This window comes from Arvicola amphibius, chromosome 5 (genome assembly GCF_903992535.2).
Source record: "Arvicola amphibius chromosome 5, mArvAmp1.2, whole genome shotgun sequence".
Lineage (NCBI taxonomy): Eukaryota > Metazoa > Chordata > Mammalia > Rodentia > Cricetidae > Arvicola > Arvicola amphibius.
Window position 1 is genome coordinate 84,602,042 of NC_052051.1, and position 14,507 is coordinate 84,616,548.

Consider the following 14,507-nt stretch of genomic DNA (forward strand, 5'->3'; position numbering starts at 1 on the left):
TTTCGGGTGGGGTTTGAGATAGGATTTCTCTGTCCTAGCTCTCCTGGAACTCACTGTGAATCAGGGTGGCCTAAATGTCAAGAGATTCATCTGGCATCTGCTTAGCACGTGCTGGGACTGAAGGCATGTACCACCACTGCCCAGCTACAAAACACATTTTTTAAAAAAATAATTTATTTTTCTTTGATATGTGTTGGTGTTTTGCCTGCATGTATGTCTGTATGAAGGTGTTGGATCCTGGAGTTACAGTTGTTAGTTCCCCACGTGGGAGATGGGAACTGAATCCAGATCCTCTAGCAGAACAGACAGTGCTCCCAATCACTGAGCCATCTCTCTGGCCCCATAAAAAACATTCTTTTTTTTTTAAATTTTTTAAATTTTTTATTTATTTTTTCATAAAATACATTCTTAAGAAAGAATGCCATTCAAACACTATTTATGGGCTATGGAGATAGCTCAGTTATTAAAGTTCTTGCCACAAGTATCAGGACCAGAATTAAGATCCCCACACCCCAAATAAAAGCCAGGCAAGCATCATGGCCCCCCTGAAATTACAACACTCAGAAAGTGGAGACATGCTGAGCAAGTTGGCCAAACATTACCACAAGTATTGGTAAACTCTAGATTCAAGTGAGAAAGTACCTCAATTAATAAGGTGAAATACAGTGGAGAACGATTCCTAATGTTCAGTACAGGACTCCACTTGCACATATGCACATAGACATATGTATGAACACCACCCAGGCATTAAAAACAAAACAAGGACTGGAAGCTGGGCGGAGGTGGCACACACCTTTAATTCCAGCACTTAGGAGGCAGAGGCAGGAGGATCTCTGTGAGTTCGAGGCCAGCCTGGGCTACAGAGTGAGTTCCAGAACAGCCAGGGCTATACACAAAGAAACTCTGTCTTGAAAAACAAAAAGCAAAAACAACAACGACAAAAGAAAAACCCACAGGAATTGGAGAGTTAGTTTGGCAATTAAGACCTAAATTTGGTTCCCAGTACCCATGCCAGGTAGCTCATAGACACCTGTGACTCCAGCTTCAGGGAATTTGACGTCCTCTTCTGGCCTCTATATGTGTATGTGTATACACATACGGTATACACAGACATCTAAATAAAAATGAAACTTTCAGGAGGGCAGTGGTGGCAAGAGCCCAGCACCCAGAAGGCGAAATGCAGGCAGATCTTGCTGAGTTTGAGGCCAGCCTGGTCTATAGAGTAAGTTCCAGGACAGCCAGGACTACACAAAGAAACCCTGTCTCAAATAAAACTTTCATAAAAGCTAAATAAGCTGAGTGTGGCACAACAGCCTTTAGTCCCAGCACAGAGCCAGAATCTCTAAATTAGAGACAATCCTGGTCAGTACATGAAGCTCAGGCCATGGCTACAGAGGTTCTGTCTCAGAAAAACAAAAACAAAAGGGCTGGAGAGAGGCTCAGAGGCTGAGAGCACTGCTGCTCTGCCAGAGGTGCTGAGTGCAGTTCCCAGCATGCTGGCTCACAGCCATCTGTGATGAGATCTGGTGCCCTCTTCTGGCCTGCAGGCATACATGCAGACAGAACACTGTATACATAATACATTTTAGAAAAGAATAAATAAAAAATAAAACAACAAAGTGACAATTACACCAAAGCCAGATGAATTACCTCAGTCTGTAAGAGCAACATGTGAAAATTGGAGATGGACTGTCTATTAATCCCTAGGAATTCAAATTTACTTGTCAGGGTATTTGCCAGTTCTCCAATCTGAAACTGTAATAAAGAACAGAAAAAAATTAAACCAGAACTCAAGCATTCCTTCCTTCATTAATTTATTATTACAGATACTGGAAATTTATTGGCTGCACACAAATAACTGTAGCTTAGAATTCTATTTTATAATAAAATTCACATAAATAAGAAAATACTTATCTACTCACCCTATTACAATGAATTCAAACAGCATAAATTTCAACAGCTGAGCATAGATTCTAATCTTAAACAACCAAATTTACATAAAGAGAATATCAGAATGGTGGTTGCTGCTAAGGCTGAAGTGAGAAGGGAAATACTGGCCCAGCAGAATTCACCACAAAATTGGGCTCTAAGGTATAGCTTGGTGACTATAGCCAACAATACCACATTGTACAGCTGAAATTCAGAAATCCAAATACTCTAACAGCCCTATACCAAAGAAAGATCTGTGATGTGACTACACACACACACACACACACACCTTATTATAGATGGTAAATATGTCAACTATATCTTAAAATAACTGAAAGGAAAATATCACAAATGATATTCCAATATTGTCCAAATTTTCATTTACTTATGCTGGAAAATCATTTTCTCCCAGTCCCTTCTAGGTTGCACAATACAGAAAAATACATGCTACAGTTTTTTTTTCCAACAAATCACATTTAAAGGGCCACATTAAACCAACCAAAGACTAAGAATTTCAGAAATAAATAAATAAATAAATAAATAAATAAATCTGTCTATGTTCAAGAAGCATAGACATTTTTGGTTATATCCCTCAATACAGTGTACACCAGGTATGGTAGTACAGGCCAATAATCCCAGCACTCCTGAGGCTGAGGCTGGAGGACTGAGTTCCAACCCTGCCTGAGCTCCATGATGATACTGTTTCAAAAGAACCATTCAAATAATTGTTAACATAGTATTAGGTGTAGTATTAGGTATTATAAGCAGCCCAGGTGTTTTTACATATATGGAGGATGTGCATTCAGTTATTTACAAATTAAGACTCAAACAGTTCATTCAGATTTGGGCATAACCAGACGTGTTCCTGGTTATAAATCCCTGTGGATAGGAAAGAATCTCATGAGGCTACAAATGCAACTGGAAACAAATGTCCCTTCCTTTAAAGACAAGCATTTCTTTTCTTTTCTTTTTTTTTTTTTTCGAGACAGGGTTTTTCTGTGTACCTTTGGTGCCTGTCCTGGAATTCACTCTGTAGACCAGGCTGGCCTCAAACTCACAGAGATCCGCCTGCCTCTGCCTCCCAAGTGCTGGGATTAAAGGCCTGCGCCACCACCACCTGGCCTAAAGACAAGCATTTCACATAAGAATTAAATCTTTCCTCTTTTTAGTACTTGAAATCAGAGAAGCCTGTATTTCTTTTCAGCAAAGGATTAATTTCAATGAAAGTATCAACAATTTTCATACAACTTCTCAGCATCATTCTTATTCTAGCCTTAAAAAAATCTTTTATTCTAACAAAGTGAGAATTTTAGTTTTGGACACAATAAAGCTTATGATTTGCTAACAGAAGTTAGTAACAGTTTAATGGCTGAACCTGTAATCCCAGCTTTTGGGATACTGAAGCAGGAGTATCCCAAGTCTCAGGCCAGCCTTCTCCACCTCCACCTCCCCAGTTAAGATCACAAATACCCGTACTTTCAAATCCTGCTCTTCTTCTACTTTAGGTGCTATTTGGACTTTTATCTTCTCAGAAAACTCTTCTACTTCTGTCTCCTTATCCGAATTTTCATCTGTTTTTTCAGAATTTTCAGCACCGATTGCTACAAAAATAAAAACACCATGAAATTAAGCCAACACAGACAACTGAGAGCTCCAAAACACATTTTCTTCTCTTTGCACCCCTCTTGCCTGCTTTATCGAAGTTCTAATAACTCGTTCATCAGCACCAAAGGTACCTTTTCTGGAAAGGCGACCACGAGTCCCATTGTTCTACTACTGTGTTTACCTTAGAGTTTCTGCTCTCCCTTTGTCTTTACCATCTTTCCTTCCACTTCTTACAAAAGCTAGATATCAAACTAGGAATACACAGGATTCTTTTTTTAATATTTATTTATTATGTATACAATATTCTGTCTCTGTGTGTGCAGGCCAGAAGATAGCACCAAACCTCATTACAGGTGGCTGTGAGCCACCAAGTGGTTGCTGGAAATTGAACTCATGACCTTTAGAAGAGCAGGCAATGCTTTTAACCACTGAGCCATCTCTCCAGCCCAGGATTCTTTACCAAACTGGGCGGAATAGGAAGAAAAGTTGAGCAGCATCAACTTCAGCTGCCAAGCACAGGTCATGCCTGTTAGTATCCCGGAATGGATAGAAGGATCCTGAGTTTCAGGCCAGTCTGGACTATATAACAAGTCATCAATGCCAGTCATGGTGGCACATGTCTTTAGCTCCAGCACTTAGGCAGAGGCAGGAGAATCTCTTTTGAGTTCAAGGCCAACCTGGTCTAAACAGGTAAATACCAGGACAGACAGCCATACAGAACCCCCTTTTCAAAAAAAAAAAAAAAAAAAAAAAAAAAAAAAAAAAAAAAAAAAAAAAAAAAAATCACCACCGCCAAAGCCTTGCCGTTACCTTCCTGAAGTGGCTAAGAACTGTAGAACTCTAGACCACCAAGAGTCATAGAGCTGTCTACACCATCAGTCCTAGCTGTTCTAGATGACAGCAGAGGCCACCTGGCCAGACCCCTTTTCTCCCCTTATAGGGCTTCACAACTGACATGGTAGCACGCACCCATGATCCCAACACTTCAGAGGTGAAGGCAAGAAAAATTAATTCAGCACTACCAAAAACTACACAGGGAGCTCTAGGCTAGACAGAGATACAAAGCAAGACAGTTTACAAACTCTAAGATAAGACAAAATGAAAGCTAGAATATGATCTCACTTGGTAGCCCAGTCTATCCTAAAACCTACGGTCCTAAAACCTCTGCATCCAAAGTGTCAGAATTATAGAAACAGATAATGATACCCCTAAGACTTTTTAAGTGATAATTAAAATAATATTCTATGTATGTGTGTTGTTATGCTACTGTGCACACGTGGATATTAGAGAACAACTTTGTGAAGGTGGTTCTCTCCTTCTAGATTTATATGGGTCCTAGGGATTGAACTCAAGACATGATTGCATTGTTGGGCAGACCTTTACCCACTGAGTCATCTTGCTAGCCCTTGTTTTTTCTACGTTTTTAAATGATCTGAAACAAAATCTATTAGTCTGACTTATTAACTTATTAAAAATCACATTTTAGAAGTCTATCTAGTGGCAGGTAAAAAAGCAATTTTAAGTATCATCGTAATTCTAACTGGAAGGTTCTATAGGACAATTAAACAAAAACTTAAGTTATACAGGTGTGAACACTAAGACCCTAAGGCAGGTGGCTGTGAAGACTGTAGTGGGCTATCACCAAGTCACAGAACCTGAATGTTTACAGGGCACCCAACAACCTCCTCAAGATTAGTGTGAGCAGCCCCCACTTCACCAGACCTGAGTGTCAGGATTAACCATCTGATCATTAAGCTGAAGGCTCTGTTAGAAGTCAATTAGAGAGAGTGAGGCTGTAGTTCCCCGATCTCTGGGGAAGCATTTTTGCAGCAAACAACAGAATATGGGACAACAATGTCACCATACACACACACACACACACACACACACAAACACCTCTGGTCATCCTCTACCACAGAATGCATGTTGTCTTAACATGTTTGTACAGGAGTAAATAGATAAAAGCTATTACGACCCCCTCCCCAAAATAAAACATACCTGAATATGGCAAGAGAACAAGACTACTAATGATTCATCTGTACCAATTAACACTGCTATAAGCCTCGAGTATACCAAAACTCACTCACATGCTCCCATTTATTTGTTTTGGCAGTTGATAGGAATTTATTATGATTTAGTGAAAACTTCCTTATCCAGCTTCTAACTAGCTCTTCCTTGCTGTGTCCAGCGCACGCTGCAGCCGCAGAAGCTGCCCTATAAAGCCTGCAGTGTCCTAACTAAAGCTGCTGACTTGGTCTTATTTGCAACTTTGTGTCATGTTTACTCTTGAATCTGACTGACTAGAATATTTCTATTCCTCCTTTAATGTCTGATGCTATCACTTGGTCCTAATTTATACGCAGGGGCACTCCAGCACATACTGTACATGAAGGTATACTTGTATGCAGAACATTATCTTCCTTTTGGCCTATAGTTCCTTGATGGAGGAGAGTTATCTGTCTATGTTACTTTCATTGGTTAATTAATAAAGAAAACTGCCTTGGCCCTTTAAGAGAACAGAAAATTAGGTAGGCGGAGTAGACAGAACAGAATGCTGGGTAGCAGGAGTGGGGAGATGCTTCAGGCAGTCGCCATAGTGAGTCACCATGATTCTCCTCTCTGAGATGGACGCAGGTTAAGATCTCCCCTGGTAAGCCACCCCTCGTGGTGCTATATAAGTTACTAAATATGGGTTAAAGCAAGATATGAGAATCAACCAATAAGAAGCTACAGATAAAGCCGGGCGGTGGTGGCGCACGCCTTTAATCCCAGCACTCGGGAGGCAGAGGCAGGTGGATCTCTGTGAGTTCGAGGCCAACCTGGTCTACAAGAGCTAGTTCCAGGACAGGCTCTAAAAAAGCTGCAGAGAAACCCTGTCTCGAAAAACAAAAAAAAAAAAAAACAAAAAACAAAAAACAAAAAAAGAAGCTACAGATAACAGGCCAGGCAGTATTTAAATGAATACAGTTTCCATGTAATTATTTTGGGTAAAGCTAGCCGGGTGGTGGGACACAGCCCCGCCGCTTCCTTCTACAGTTCCTTTCACAAGGAAGATTAATGAAGAAAATATTAATTTCTGTATAAAAAGCAAAATCAAGCCAGGCGGTGGTGGCACATGCCTTTAAACCCAACACTCCGGAGGCAGAGGCAGGCATTATTTCTGTGAGTTCAAGGCTAGCCTGGTCTGTAAGAGCTAGTTCCAGGATAGTTAGGGCAGTTACACAGAGAAACCCTGTGTCAAAAAACCAAAAAGAAAAAAAAAAAAAAACATACTAAAATCATGTTTAAAAATCTTTTCAAAAAAAAAAAAAAGCTGAAAAGCAAAACACACGCCCAAGATATAAATAAGAATCTATCTGTAGTAATACTAAAATGTGCATAAAGATACACGTAGCAAGCAGCATGTTTATTAGATAATATTGTTGAACACCTTGACAAATACATGTACTACAGTGCGAGCAACAGAAAGAACAAAGAAACCACAATTTGGCTTCATCTGGATCCCTGTACCTGTCAACCTTACTACTACAACCTTCTGCAGACATGGTATTATTCCTTAGATTCATTGAGTTTTTGCCTATTTTCTGGCTTGCAATACACAGACCAGAACATGATTTTTCCCATGTTGCTTTTTGTTCAACACTGTCTCAAAAATTCCTATGTTGTTACCCATAATTACGAGTCATTCATTTCTGCACTGCTGCAGAGAATTCCATCATAAGCACGCACAACTTATCCATCCTACCATTTTGACAGATACCAGGCGGTCTAAAACAACAAGCGGGATGGAGAGATGGCTCAGTAGTTAAGAGTCCTGAGTTCGATTCCCAGCAACCACATGGTGGCTTGTAATCATTTACAGTGGGACCTGAAGCACTCTTCTAGCAAAAGTCAACAGAGCACTCAAATACATAAATACATCTATAAAAAATAAGAACAGCAAAAGGAAAATGGTCTGGAAGAGTATGTACATAAAGACAAAATGTAAGCAGGGATAGGAAACCAGAATTCTTGCCTGCTTGTCTTTCAAGTGCTAAGATTAAAGGCAGGTGTCATCCCACCCAGATTCTTTTGTTTGTATTTTGTTTTTTGAGACAGGGTTTCTCGGTATAACCCTGACTACCCTGGAACTCATTCTGTAGACCAGGCTGGCCTTGACTGAACTCAAGAGGTCCACCTGCCCTTTTCACCCGAGTACTGGGATGAAAGGTGTATCCACCACCACCCAGCTCCAGATTCTTTTTAAAAAAATTACATGTACTTATTGTGCAGGGGTGGCATACAGGAGCGTAGATGTGTGCATGTGACGGCGCATGTGTGGACATCAGGGCACAACTTTTAAGACTTCCTGTCTCCCTCCTCCCACCGCTCAGGTGCTGGGAATCAAACACAGATTGTCATCCTTAGTGGTTTGATCTGCTGTCTCAAAAAACCAAAAAATAACAACAAAACAAACAACAAAACCAACAACATATATTACTTGTATTATTAGGTAGCATTTTAGCTAAAACTGATAAGTAGTATCTTGTGGTAAGTACACTGAAGAAAGGCTTGGTGCTCAAATTTTACTCCTAATTTTCCAACAAAAAATTAGTCAAATGTAAATGAAAGCATTAGCTTTATTTGGAGTTCTCTGATTAACTGGGAATGGAAACAGAGCTCTTCCACCATCCAGAATGGAGACAACTTGAACCCTGTGACAGAATCAGGTTGTCACCTACCCATAATAAAGAGGGTAACTTTTACAGAGAGCAGACCCAAGATGCACACTGGGCTTGCCAGGAGTAGACTTTTGATGTTCTCCTAGCAGTAGTAAGCAAAGGAATATTCACGTCTTACACACAAGTTAGGGCAATTTTGTGCAAGCAATAAAACGGGAGCTAGTGTGGTTCAGTGAGAGCTTCTACTGTGTGAGCTGGATGACCTGCGTCAGTCCTTAGAGTCCAGGGAAAGGTAGAAGAAAATCGACTCCTCAAAGCTGTCCTCTCATCTACACAGGCCATGACACACACGCACAATAAAAGACAAATAAAGAAAAGAAACAAAGGCTGAAACAATCTTATTTCCTGCTGTGGAAAAAAGTAGTTATCCCAACTTTGTAAGAAATACAGGACCTGATGTCAACCTCTCAAATTTGTACATGTCTACAAGAAAAAAAAAAAAAAAAAACCCAAGAGATGTAGAAGAAAGCTTCATTTACAGAATTTCAAATACTAAGAACAGTATCTCCCGCTACTGTGTAAGAAGAAAAACAGAGAAGGCTTATCACCCCACCCAGTACTCTGAAGTTTACTGTGCTCTAGGGATGTAAAGCTCAGTGGAAATGAGGTTTCCAAGAGAGAGGGATGGGGAGGGAATTAGTTAATGGAAGAACAAATTACCAGTTTCTCCATTTTCTGGAGTCTCTTGTCCAGTTTTACTAGAACTTCGGCTGGTGGATTCTGGACTAGTAGCTCGAACAAACATCTTCCATTTTCCTCTTTTAGACGTGAGTCTACGCATTCCATCCTGAGATGCTGGCTGGCTGACATCAGAACGTGGACTAGACCCTGACATACTTCCATCTCCTTCTTCCAAGGCTCTTAACTCTGCCTACAAAGAATGTGTTAATAAAATTAGCATGATATTAACTTCTTATCAACAGTTAAATACTGCAAGTACTAAGAACAATGGTCATAACTGGCTTTTAAGTTTAAAACTTTTAGGCTGGAGAGATGGCTCAGAGGTTAAGACCACTGGCTGTTCTTCCAGAGGTCCTGAGTTCAATTCCCAGCAACGACATGGTGGCTCACAGCCATCTGTGATGAGATCTTGTGCCCTCTCTGGCCTGCAGGCATACATGCAGATAGAACACTGTATGTGTAATAATTTAAAAAAAAAAAAAAAAACTTGAGAAGCAGCAGTATTTTTAACCACTTTCTTTCACAGCTCAAAATTATGTTCCATGTTCCATATATTCCTCTGCTATTAATAAATGTTCATTCATGGGGTTGGGAATTTAGCTCAGTGGTATAGAGCCTAGCAAATGCAAGGTCCTGGGTTTGCCCCTCAGCTTAGGGGTGAGGACAGAAAAATAACAAAAAAGCTGGGCAGTAGTGTCACATGCTTTTAATCCCAGCACTTGGGAGGCAAAGGTAGGCAAACCTTTGTGAATTCAAGGCCAGCCTGGGCTACATAGAGAAACTGTCTCAAAAAAAACAAAAAAACAAAAAAACAAAAATTGAATAAATAAATGTTCATTCACAATTAATTACAGTGACAAATTTTGATGTGTCACAAACATATAAACCTTCTGACATGCATACACATAATGGAAATAGTTTTATTAGCTGGTCCCCTACAGATTCAAATCTTCAAATAGGGAAAGCTTCAGGTTGTTACTGACCCACGTCAAGCTTTCGGGCTGGAGGGATGGTTCATCAGTTAAGAGCACTGGCTACTCTTCTAGTGGTCCTAAATTCAATTACAGCAATTACACGTTACCTCACAACCACCTATAGTTTGATCGGAGGACCTCTTCTGGCATAAAGTTGTGTATGATAGAGCACTCATACACATAAATTTAAAAATTAAAAAAGAAAATAAAAAATCCTGCTTCATATTTGACTAAAAAAAGACAAAGCAGAAGATACCCCCTAAGAGGAGGGGGGAAAAAAGAACTGGGTGTGGTGAACATGCCTGTAATCCCAGTACTCAGGAGACTAAGGCAGAAGATCACCAGTTTGAAGCCACCCCACCTCTACCCCTTAATATTATCTCACAAGACCTATTTACTGTTTGACAACTAGCAAGAGCAGCACCAGGAACCAAAACAACAATTCTGTACTTCATTAGATTAGAAAACACTTAGGGAACTGGAGAGATGGTTCAGTTGTTATGAGCACCTGTTGCTCTTACAAAGGACCTGGGTTTAGTTCACTATCATCTGTATCTGTAGTTCCTGGGATCTGATGTCCTTCCTCTGACCTCTGCAGGCAGTAGGCATGCATCAATGTGCACAAAATACTCACACATATGAAAAAATAAATCTTCAAAATAACACAGATGAAGAGATGAGCAAAAGTCAAGTCCTAATAATGGTTGTAAGTTGAGCATAGCAACCCGAGTATAACAGTAATAAGGGGAAGTAAGTCCCTTAAATCAGTGATGACTAATCATCATTGTCCCCTTGAATGGTTCTAGAAAACGTAGGAGGCTTGTCTATGGGTATATCAGTAAGAGAGGTTTTCATGAGAATTTTATTGGGGCAGCACCATGCCACGAGCTAGGGGTCCCAGAATGAATAAAAAAATGGGAAAGGAGCCAGCTGAGCACCGGCATTCACCTTCACTTCCTGACTACGGAAACACACAATCCTCAAGGTAGAGTGCCTGTAGAGCCATGCTCATCACTGCCACACAGTGGGATCGGCTGTACCCTCAGCTGTCATCCAATACATCCCTTTTTCCTTAAGACGCTTATGTCAAACACTTTGCCATGGCAAAGAGAAAGGTTAACTATATTTTAAAAATCGTCAAAACCTTACTTTTTTCCTTTCCAAAGCTAGCTCCAGCTCAAGGGTATCTTGCTCTTCTTCCTCCTCACTTTCTCCAGACTGAACAACACTGCAAAGATCCTCCTGAGAAGGGTCTTCTAAGCTGTCCAGGGTGACTTCCTGGGGCTTCATGACAGTCCCCATTTCCTCTGCTGCTGTGCTTGTTTCCTTCACCTCTGACACGGGATCTGCTTCTTTACAAATGACTTTTCTTCTCCATCTTTCTTCTTCCTCTTTCACTCCTTCAGGCAGCAAGGGAGCAAGCAACGCTGCTGCCACCCCTTTCCTTTCCTCCTCGCTGTTGGAAAGAGCTTGAATTCCTTCATTCACTTCCTATAAAGAATAAAAGCATTGACTCACAACTCTCAAAATGATCCCTTGGAATATTCAATTATTTGTAGCTTCTTAGTTACTGGATACGCACAAAACACCCACACCCAACATATGTACACACTACATGCACACGAGGGAGCGCTGCCTTAGGAGGGCAGTAGGTGAAGTACAATCCACTGTCTCTGCGTATCGAAGGGAAGCTAATAGGAAGCAGAGACAGCCACGACATCACCATTTTGTCAACACATGACTACATAAATCTTCACCTTCTTCTTCTGCAAGATGGAAAAAAAAAGCTCATGTTTCAAAGGGAACTTAAGAGGAAAATAAAGTTAGAAATATAGAAAACCCTTAATAATGCATACTTAATGATAGCCTTGACTACTATACAATCTCAAAACAATTGCTTCATTAATGTTTAAGGTGACTGGATGGTGGTGGTGGTGCAAACCTTTGGACCCAGCATTTAGGAGACAGAAATAGGCAGATATCAAGTTCTAGGCCTGCTTAGTCTACAGAATGAATTCCAGAACAGCCATGGGTACACAGACAGATCCTGTCTCGAAATAAAAACAAACAAAAAAACCTATTTTATCTATTGGACTACTTAACCATCCTAGAAATGTACAGATTACAAAAAAAATAAAAATAAAAAATTGGGGATGGGGGTCTCACGTAACCCAGACTGGACTCAAATTTGTTATATATCAAAGGCTGTCTTTGAAGTTTGTACTTTGAGGATTAGGAATACAACTTAACACATGATACCTAATCTGATCCTAAGTACTGGGGTGGGTAGGGATGGGAGGTGGTGCGTATCACTCTGAAAAATCAAAATAAATTGTAATTCAATGTACAATTCATTTGCTTCTAAACCCCATCTCAAAAAATAACTAAATAAACATAGGTAAGGCTGGATATAGTGGTAGACTCCTTTAATCTCACCATTTGTGGGGCAGGGGGAATCGTTGAGTTTGATGTTAGCCTGCTCTACATAGTGAGATACTGTCCCAAATAAATAAATACATAAATAATGTAAGTTTAGTACAAGTCTATTATATGAAAGCCTGGAAGAGAGGTTTCAGGGATAAAGGCACTTTCTAAAAAGTGTGACACACTGGGTATGGCAGGGCACACCTTTAATCCCACTTGCCTCTGCCTGAGTGCTGGATCTCTGTGAATTCAAGGCCACCTTAATCTATATAATGAATTCCAAGCCAATATGGCTGATGAGATCCTGCCTCAAAACTCCAACCAAGTCTGATGAGCCTACATGGTGGACGATAACTATAATGCTACCAGATATTAGCAGGTTGTCCTCTGACCTATACTCTGGCAACTGTCCCACCCCCCCCCCCCGTAAATGCCAAAAATTATATGAAATTATCAAGCTATATGTATATGAACTATAAATGATTTTTATGTTCATACTATGGGCCTATCCACAAGGTATATTTATATAAATTCGATTACTCCAAAATCTAAAAACCCCAAATCTAAAATATTATGGATAAGGACTACTCAATCTAAAGTTGTTTATAATTTTTCTTAAAATTTTATTTTAACTGGGGGCTGGAGAGAGGGCTCAGAGGTTAAGAGCATTGCCTGTTCTTCCAAAGGTTCAATTCCCAGCAACCACATGGTGGCTCACAGCCATCTGTAATGAGATCTGATTCCCTTTTCCGGCCTGCAGGCATACACACAAGCAGAACATTATACATAATAAATAAATCTTTAAAAAATTATTTTGTGTATGTGTATGTAAATGTAGGTGTCTACAGAGGCCAGCAGAGTCTGATTCCCCCAGAGCTGGAGTTCAGGCGGTTATGAGCCTCCTGATGTGGGTGCTGGAAGAGTAATATGGGTTCCTGCTGAGCTCTCCAGCCACTAGAGTTTTAAATTTTTAAAGAAACAACTCCCCTTACTCTCTACCCCACAAGCTCATCTTGCTATAACTCAGGTTTGCTATGCTTGAGTTCTTCCTGCAACTACCACCTACACATTGGGATTGCAGGTAAATGTCCCCACACCTGACATATCTTTTTATTTTAGATATATCTAATCCTGGGGGTGGGAAGTGGCTCTTAAAAGGAAACCCAAAATGAGATGATAACTTCCTTCAAGTTCAGATGGGAATCTTGGTTGCTGTCCTGTACAGTCTGTAAGAGTGGTCTACAATTAGCCATGCTTTCGGTTTCTAATAAGTCAGTTTAAGTATATAAGAAAGTAAAAAAATAACAAAGAAAGACAGAAACATCAGATTGAAAATAAACACCATCAAGCAGAAGTTCACACTAACGCCCTCAGTGGCCTGCAGTTTGTCCTTTTCACTGTCAGTCAGGGTCCAGTTGGCCACAGAACACACAGGAGTCCAAGGACACTGACACAAACACATTGGTCCGAGATGCTGTGGGACCCCAACTCCAGAGTCAGCTTCTCAGAGAGCACAAACAGCACACGACAACTTATCAGTATAATATATATAATGGCGGGCCCATGTCCCTTTAGATGGCTTAAGTAGTTTTCATAGCACTAACTCTGAGTCACTAAAGTGATTAGCAATTTCTATAAACCTTGTCTAACACACAGAAACAGATTAGGTAAAAGTAAGAACACTTGTGCTGTGAAATACTAGCATATTAAGTTCTTAGATTAGAAAACCATCAAGTGTAGTATTTATAACACTGACCTTTTTAACTTCTCGTTTGGCTATGACTGGTCCACTTTTATTACTGGAAACAGTAATAGTTTTCTCCTTTGTATATGTGTCTGTATTTACCATAAAACCAGCTTCAGTACCTGTTACAGAACTGGGGATGGGAATGTCAAGAAGAACAAAAGGTAAATACCCAAAGCAACTATTTTCTCCTAAGTAATTTCTTCTTCAGGTCTAGACTTACCTGGGCTGGTAATGCTGTAATCCCTGCACCTGTGTGGCAAGATATTGGGGTAACTCCCAAGTTACTTCGTTTGTTTGTGTGTTCCAATAATAATAGCAACCTGTGTTCTCATCCCAGACTTCTTGCCAATCTCCCATCTCAATTTCAACTATAAGAAAACAAAACATATTTCAAGTATAATAATACACACACAGAATGCTGACTTC

At 40.2% G+C, this 14,507-nt stretch overlaps 1 protein-coding gene across 1 annotated transcript in view; it reads right to left on the reverse strand.

The window, feature by feature from the left end:
- Fnbp4 (formin binding protein 4) overlaps positions 1–14,507 on the reverse strand; it is a 35,401-nt gene that overhangs the window by 14,129 nt on the left and 6,765 nt on the right. Inside the window, exons 5-10 of the mRNA XM_038330029.2 lie at positions 14,302–14,449; positions 14,091–14,211; positions 11,060–11,401; positions 8,916–9,126; positions 3,406–3,530; positions 1,651–1,755 (exon numbers count right to left, since the gene is read on the reverse strand). Of these exons, the coding sequence (XP_038185957.1) occupies positions 1,651–1,755; positions 3,406–3,530; positions 8,916–9,126; positions 11,060–11,401; positions 14,091–14,211; positions 14,302–14,449 (1,052 nt within the window). The remainder of the gene's footprint in view (positions 1–1,650; positions 1,756–3,405; positions 3,531–8,915; positions 9,127–11,059; positions 11,402–14,090; positions 14,212–14,301; positions 14,450–14,507) is intronic.